Raw genomic sequence first — 8,762 nt, forward strand, 5'->3', positions numbered from 1 at the left:
TTGTGTGTGACATATTAATTGCGCAATCAATTCACTGGGTGTGTTATGACAGTGTTCCTGTGTTGTATACGTGGCAAGCAACCTGCACTTTCATGGTGTAACAATTGCTTTGCCATAATTGCCCCCACATGAATCCAAGTAGTCTCCCACGAAGTTGGCAGGATGTATATTATATTGATTATGTTGATACGTATCATAGGGCCTAGGCCTATAATAATTCTACGCAACTCGAGGAGCTGTATATAGCCCAGTGGATATAGACAATGGACTATACCAAGCGTGAGATCACTGCATAGTCCTTCTCAAAGCTTTTATGGTATACATAGTACCATGTGTACAAGAATCCATACCTTTCTTATCAGCCATGTAAAACAACAACAAAAATAGTTCATAGTTATAATCCTATGTAAAACTGTACATAATTCATTTCAATTCCAACCCAACTTCGTTTCATTTTATAGCAGAACAATACATGTGATGTTTGGAATAGTTTGCTTGTTTTGAACAGAATTGTTTATCAGACCTGATAAGGCCTGTACAATCATGATCATCACCAAGCTTTTGTCATTCGTCTCCCTGTCTCATTTGAAGGAATACTTGAATCAGTACCTGATACGACAGCAAGAAGTTCTTTTAATTCAGGTTGTTGGTTGCCGTTGCTGTACGGGTTTTTCCTCAAATCAGTGTTACTGTCTAACTCTGCATGACAGGAACTGCCTTGAATCAGGCCTATAGAGTATAGATGCAAACCATGAATCGCAGCACAACGACTGTACTATTGATTTTTTTTCTCCCATAATTGCTCTCTTTTGATTGGTCAGCACAATAACTGTTTTAGACATCACGGAGCGACAATGGCTCATTTCACCTCCCCAAAAACAAAAACTAAAACAAAACAAAACAGTATCTGCTTCATTTTGCCACGTTGGAAGCTGACGTGCTCTGAAAACCCCCGAATCCATGATTGTGAGTTTCATTTTCTTCTTCTTTTCTGATTGGCATGCACTCGAAGGAGAGGGAAGGGTCCTGGCAACATCAGCTCGGAAGTGATGCATGGTGAGGTATTATGGTCGGGTGCACGTCAAGAGACCGACACCCACGAGCCATACAGCCCACGAGTTACCGAGCTCACGAGCCATACAGTTATACAACTCACGAGTCATACAGCCTATGAGTTCGACACTAAGCTAACAAGGCCCCCAAGACCGACACATTATATTAAGCCTAAACCCCGTGTTGTATCTGTCGAACTCATAGTGTCGAACTCATGGGCTGTATGACTCGTGAAATGTATAACTCATGGACCTCGTTTCAATGTCGAACTCGTGGGCTGTATGACTCGTGGGTGTCGGTTTTGTGGGATGACCCCTTCTGGTCTCGTATGGCGTGCTATTTAATACATCCCAGTCATGAAACTTGCTTGGAAACTGATTTATCTCAATTTTAATTGTCCAGTTTCAGTCTTTCGTTTCATTTTGATTCAGCCTACCCCTGAGAGGTTGAAAATATAAACTTTTAGGTAGGCTATATACTTGTGCCAGGATCTTGCCCTAATTTTTTTCCCTCCAATTCTTCTTCTGTTCATATTGTTTGTCTTCTACATACCTGTATGAACGCGTTTTTCTCTACTGCTTCTTCGTCTTCAGGGAATCTTCTAGGTTTTTTGAAACATTCTGGAACTTTCGATCATCATGTTTTCAAATTTGTTTTGTATCTTTACTCTCCAAAAGAAAAAAGAAAGAAAACAAAACAAAACAAAAGAAAGAGAAAAAGAAAAAGGTCAATGGAAGTCAATGACATGACACGCAGACAACTCATCATCAGCTGTATCCAGTGACACCACCATTTTGCAATGGAGTCGAGTTGAAATAGAAAGTAGGCCCGTGGTCGTGGTATGCCCATATTCACTGAGAAATTTCGTGACATGAACGAATATTGCGCATGCGCAATTGGCTCCAGAATCTGTGCGCAGCTGTCTGCAATTTGCTAGAGTTCAGTGGTAATCGTGCTGTTGTAACCTCCAGCCTGGTGCGGTGGCCGTCACATGACCAATATTTTTATTATTATTATTATTATTTTTTTTGCCAGAGAATAATCTTCATCACTCTCTCCTCCATGACTAGAAAAACGTAAACGTCATTAAATTGGTTTATACACGGAAACGCCTGGAGGGAGAGCCTATTACACTAGCCTTCCCTGATTTGTAGGCCATTTCACTTTTGACAAAAGATACCTGTTCATGTTCCGACACGTCATAATTGATAAAAAATTAATGCGAGTTCCTTGTCGGCCTTCATACGCTATTGCATAGGTTTTTGCCTGTCTTAACATGCTCTTCCAACAGATTTGCAGAATGTTGATAAAGAGTTCATGGGCAGAACAAGATAACTTGTTATTTGCACTTGACTTGACAACTCTGTTCCTCGTGTAGTTTTATTTGTATTGTGTCTCTGTCAACTGTCACGTTTATAATGGTTAGTTCAAAAGGCAAATGCATCTGTCATTTTTATTCTTTTATGTAATCATATCGCATGAAATCTGATATGAGATAATCTTGGCATTTACCATGTTTACTCGGCATTCCTTTACAACCTTATCATCCACGCAAAATATGCTCGTCAACAGCTTAATGTCTCAAAAACAGACTATGTAAACATTTTCTCTCTCTACTTCTTCTGTCTCTGTAATATGTTCAAACCAATAATACCATATTATGTCTATGATCTATCTATCTATCTATCTATCTATCTAACTATCTATATATAATATTATGTATATATATATATCCGTCCATCTATCTATCTATCTATTTGGTCTTTCTATCAATCTCTCTCTCTCTCTCTCTCTCTCTCTCTCTCTATCTATCTATCTATTTGTCTGTCTATCAATCTCTCTCTCTCTCTCTCTCTCTCTCTTATCTATCTATCTATTCATCTACCCACCTGTCTACATTTCCATCAAGTAATTTGTTTGTCTGTTTCTCAGTCTTCTTTTTTATCTTTGTCTATCTCTGTGTCTGTACTTCCTTTATCAGTCCTTTTTATTATGCATCTAAGGTTTTGACACCGATCCTTACTGCTTAAGATTTTGATGGGGTAAAACATGAACGACATGACATGCGTACACGGAAATGTGATTTAATAAAGCTGTAACCGAATCTTTGGACTTAGAAGTGTCTGAAGATAAGCTATACTTCAGACTCAACATATTTATACTGGTAGAGCTAGTCAGAGATCCTTAGTATTCTTGTCAAAGCAAGTTCGAGTGTATGCGCTCTCCGTTGCGAATAAAAATAATGTGATATCGAGTTCTGGCTGGTTTTACCTTTCAGGAATACTTACACACACACACACACACACACACACACACACACACACACACACTGTAACGATTTCTGTAGGTATACGCATGTTCAAAAAGCATGACATAAATTGCTGTTCATTTCTTAATTTCTACTGTTACGTTGTTACGCTGTTATTTTATCCCATCACAATAGTGTCAAAACGGGCATAATCAATTATCCGCAAACACCAGTAATATTTTATTCTGCAGAGTGGTTTCTTTCCTTTTCAGACATGATGCATAATCAATGTGGTACTCAGTCATATATAACAGATGCCTATACGAGCAAAATATCGAGGAAATCAATTGTGATTATCAGTTGAAAGGTCTATCATTGGATCGGTCACTTGAAATATGAGTCTGCGGCCGAGGTATTACTAGTAGACAACGAGCTCTCGGTCTCAAGGTCCTGTAGATTCGATTCCCTCTTGAAGCAGCAGTGTTCTGGGGCAAGTTCCGCTATCGTGTAGTTGCCTGCCCTTGATCGAAGCCCTGGTCCCTGTGTTCAACAGGTGTTGCTTGCTTGGAGTGGGTATACAATGGTCACTTTAAGTGGTTAGAAGTTCCCTATTGGGTCATGCAGCTAATACTGCACCTTTCGCATAAAGTGAACAGCATTTTCTGCGCCCACTAGCATGAATACCAGTAACGAACATCATTATGTGTGCGTGTGTATATATTTATGTTTGTGTGTGTGTGTCTGAAGGAATGCATGTGGGAGAGAGTGTGTGGGAGTGGGAATGGCTGTAGGCATAATCATTGTGTAAGTGTTTCTTACTTGAAACGGGCTTTTTCTTTTCTTTTTTGTGCTGACAACTTTTTTGTCATATTATGAAGTTTAGAAAACCGACAACTCGAAGAACATCAGAACATCATGAAAATCACTGTTCGCTTCTGGTTGCTGTTTTAGTCTTGCGTGATTGGTGCAAACTGCAAAGTAGTACGAGGTTAACTTCTGCTACTGGTATCACTGCGCTGGACTTTGTTTTGCAAGTGCCACGAAGTGGAACAGCGATAGACGCAATATATTCGAGGGGGAAATACCCGACCAAACAACACTCTTTGCTGTTGAACAAAGGGAGGAAATGCCTTCCTGAAAAAAAAAATGACTGTTACTTAATACGACTTTACAAAATGAAAAAAAAAGTAGCTCAATAGGCCTAAGTGGGCCTACGTTTCCGAGTTTGACTAGACGCCAAATGGGACTTTTTGTCCCCGATTGCTGTACGTGACTGAATTGTTCTCTGTTGATTTTTTTTTTTTGCCTTTTGTGCACATGCAGTGCGAGATGATTACAGATATTGAACCATAATAATGTCAGATATTCTCGTATATCGAGAGCCTCGAAAGCTTTCACTTTTAAGGATTATATTAAGATATATATATATACAATATATTATCAAACAACAATAACACAAAAACAAAACAAAACAAACAAAATCACCAAAATTAGTCTTTGGATGTCAGGAAGGCATATAAAATGTTTCCGAGGCTGGAAGGTGTTGAAATTTAACATCTTTGCAAACGCTAAAACATGAAATTAATACAAAGAAAAGACAGCAGGAATGCTAACGAAATGTTAGATTTTTTTGATACTAATTAGGCCTACATATCGCGTGATATGTTTGTTTGTTTGTTAGTTTGTTTCATTTCATTTCCATCTGAGAAGATGGCTGGAAAGCCCATGTTCAGCTGCGATAGCTGGTCTTCCATGGGGTCCACTGATTGGATGTTAGGCGGGACTACTTCCCTCTGCTCTTTAAAATGAAGCGGGATCTTTTATGTACTCGAGTACACAATTGTACAGCGTAGACGCAAATATTCCTCGTGTTTGTCATGATTGTTGCGTGCCGGGTTTAAGTGTGTGTGTGTGTGTGTGTGTGGGGGGGGGGGGGTTAGGGTGAAGGGAAAGGGCAGAATGTGAGGCTTTCCTAAGCATCTTTATTCCTTTTTGGCGGGGAGGTAATTTATGGTATCAATAAACTACTATTACACGTACGACTTCAGTTTAACAATGAGGTGGACACCTCCCTATTATAGTCTAATGAACGACATCTAAGAAGTTACAGTAGACCTACTATACAGTTGTATAATAGTGAGCCCGTTCGTTCTTTTTGTGTTGTAATACACAAACGATAGATAAACACGTTGTCAAGAAAGAGTGTACAGTAAAAATAACCAAGAAACACAATTTATCTTCTCGTCTCCTTCTCTCTATTGCTCCTTCCTCCGTGTATTCTTTTTTTTCGCCCTCATTCTGGCTTTTGTGTATCTTTGTGTGTCTGTGTGTGCTGTATAAAAGTACAAAAAAAAAAGTTGTTGTCTTCTTCTCCATATGCCTTTATTTTCAACTTTTTAACTTTTAACTTTTTTTCATCTTGATTTTATTCCTTTACAGAATGTCATTCTTGTTTGTTTGTTTTTTTCCGGCAAACTTGCGTGGAGCGCCATGCCCAGATTCCCTTGCCACGGGTGCTGCTGGTAGCCTAGGATACAGGTGAACCTCTACACCCCCACCTCCGCACACACACATTCTCGTATCTCACAAGATTCTCAACCAGCCTCGAGGTAACCGGACGTATTCCATTACACTGTACATGTACATGTTTCTGAAAAAAGTGTATATTCTTTGTTTTTAATTTTGATATATCGACAAATGGAACATGCGCACACACAGCCACGCACATCCACACATCGAAGTTTATACCAGGGTGTTGAGAACCTTCAGTTTTAATAATCTCCTTGATTATATTTCTTGCTGCGTGTTTTTGTCATGAAATGTGCCATTGTTAGGATTTGGTTTCAACTGAACATGAAATTATTCAGGGCTACAAAACTTACGTATTCCTTTATGTGCATGTAATAATCAATCAAGCATAATAGCCTCTGCAATAGTATACAAATAGTGAATGGTCACGAGTACAATGGTACGAGATTTCGCACGAGGCGAAGCCGAGTTGAATAGAGCGCCTCATCTTTCACCGAGTGCGAAATCTTGTTCCATTGCACGAGTAAAGACCATACACTATTTGTTTTATACAACGTCCAAGTAGATCTTTGTTTTTGGTTGGAGGATTGTTGGGTAGGTCTAAGTAACAGTTAGGCCTAGAAGAATATGTATGAAAAATATAGCCATACTTACATGTGGATCCACTGAGGTTCTCTTTCTGGCTTGTGCAATCAATGTAGGTAGATACAGGTCAGTAGTTCAAAACCAACGGAATGTCTGAATCAAAGTGTTAAAAGTTTAATCTTGAAACTCATTTACACTTGCAGTAAAGCCTCAACGCTCGTCGTAATTCAGTTGAAGAAAGAGTCAAAGTTCCAACACATTTTTCTCAATTCTTAACGCTAAGAGTTGAAATGTCAAACACAAACACATACGTCATATGCACAATAGCACTCAGCAGTCCATAGAACTTTAGGTCTAACTCTCTAGTTAGGCATATTCCTACTTGTTGTAAAAGGTAACTGGACCATGGAAGTGGAAGTGTTGCACCGAGGAGGTTGACGTGGCACTTTGGATATTGAAATTTGATTCGCTCAAAATTAACTGTTCTTGGGAATCTGTAAGAAGGCTATCCAACCCCTCCAACACATTTTCATTTGATTGTACCTCAGGCTCAGCTGGCTTTGGAGCATTTTCACTCATTTCGTTAGCTAGCGCTTTACTCATAAGCTTCTTCTTTTTGTCACTTGTACGCGAATAGTGCTTCAGAGACGATTCCGAACGATGTCCAGTGACTGACATGATGTGTCGATTCGGAAAGCCAGCTTCATCCAGCACTGTGCATGTTGTTGCCCTCAAACTGTGGTTTGTGTACACTTGCGAACACCCAGCCTTTTCAGAGATCTCTCTCATCTTATTTCCTATTGTGTTGATCCCTAACGGTGCATTCATGTACCACGGAGAACCGTCCGTTGGCGCCTTGGCTTTTGGACGTTGCCACATGCACTTTTCAGCCGGGTTCAAAACTTCTTTCAAAGCAAGAAACGATCGGACTGGACATCGGCTTGAACCAGGAATTTCGTACATATGACCGCTACATGCCTCGTCCTCACATTCACGTCTTGATTTAGTCATAGTATCACGACGGGTAATGTAACGCAAGTTCTGTTCATCAACCTCTAGATCGAAGTCTGAAATCGACATACTACGCAGATTCTCTCTCCCACGGTTAGCAAAATATGTCATAACGTCAATAAAGACTTTATTCTGAAGACCAATCGGGGTTGTTGTATCAAGTGAATCAATGATCTTCGTCATGTCTTCTGCACTCACCGCTTTCTTGTGCTTTACGGCTCCTTTCCCACTCTGCTTGAGTTTAACCATCATAGCTTTGTAAGTCTTGTCACTCTCTTTAAACATGTCACTATTACAAATGTCTATGTCTTTGGTGGCCTGAAAGTGACGATGAAGTCCATATCGAATTGCGTGCATAGACTTCTTCGTGTACAGATCTCCATTGTTTCTCCGTAACCCACCATAAAAACGAGACAGAAACTTATCAAGTTCTGCATTACCGTAGCCTTGTACTGTAGCCAAAGACGTTCCAGCACATTCAGCAAACGCTTCCAGACGATGCACAGCAAACTGTATTTGTTTTTTTGTGTTCGTTGAGTCCGCAGCATCAACCAATTCCGCAAGTTCGTCGTCATTTAGCAAAACGAAACTAGGTTGAACCGCCGCCATTTCTGATGGCCCCCTTGATGTTTACAAATAAACGAGATTGTGTCGTCTGCGATTAAATTATTGCAGCTCAGTTACTTCTAGAGAAGCTTCGCTAGCGCTCATACACACGTATACGAATAATTTATGAGTTGTGAGTGCATAGGGCACGAATATCGCACGAGGCGCGAGATGAGCCACTGGTCTATTCAACAAGGCGCGTAGCGCCGCGTTGAATAGACCAGTGGCGAATCTCGCGCCGAGTGCGGTATTACGTGCCCCAATGCACGAACAAAATCATAAATTATTCGTTTTATACAACACCTTGTCCACAATCACAATACAAAATTAGTGACCGCCAACTCAGGAAGGCCCAAAAATAAATGTAACAATTAGGCAGAGAATTGTAAACCACCCTGTGTACTGCTTTCAAACACTCGTCATGATTCGACCACACAGTCACAGGAATCACGAACTCCGCAGGGTCTATACCCATTCTACGCTAACGTTAGATCGAGTTAGGCCTGACTGTTAGGTCGATCTGAGATGTCGGTAGATCTAGTAGTAGGTCTAGACTTTGTCTATTTCCGAAAATGATTTTGTATAAAAACACAGAAAAATAATCAAATTACGGTTTCGATCAACTTGAAATGAAGTCTTGATGTTGGGATCACTGTGGTCCACGTAGCAGATCAGAGTCAAAAGTAAAAACACAGCAGTAGGTGTAAAGGCCGCGATACATGCAACTAGC

General features: G+C 40.1%; 1 protein-coding gene across 1 annotated transcript; it reads right to left on the reverse strand.

Annotated features, from left to right (window-relative positions):
• Positions 1-3,685: 3,685 nt before the first annotated feature.
• Positions 3,686-8,035, reverse strand: LOC139726648 (uncharacterized protein KIAA1958-like). The gene is made up of 2 exons (XM_071637637.1): positions 6,959-8,035; positions 3,686-3,841 (listed from the first exon to the last, which is right to left on the reverse strand). The coding sequence occupies exons 1-2, from the start codon at positions 8,033-8,035 to the stop codon at positions 3,686-3,688; spliced, it is 1,233 nt and encodes a 410-aa protein (XP_071493738.1).
• Between the last annotated feature and the right edge of the window lie 727 nt (positions 8,036-8,762).

This window comes from Diadema antillarum, unplaced genomic scaffold (assembly GCF_040938485.1).
Source record: "Diadema antillarum isolate AM-2024a unplaced genomic scaffold, OU_Dant_1.0 seq00000094_RagTag, whole genome shotgun sequence".
Classification (NCBI taxonomy): domain Eukaryota; kingdom Metazoa; phylum Echinodermata; class Echinoidea; order Diadematoida; family Diadematidae; genus Diadema; species Diadema antillarum.

Bases quoted from the DNA above. Each gene is read 5' to 3' on its own strand.
- LOC139726648 (XM_071637637.1), bottom strand. From the start codon at position 8,035: ATGGCGGCGGTTCAACCTAGTTTCGTTTTGCTAAATGACGACGAACTT. The intron at 3,842-6,958 runs GTACAATCAAAT...TGTTGAACACAG, and splicing joins CAAAGCCAGCTGAGCCTGAG to GGACCAGGGCTTCGATCAAG.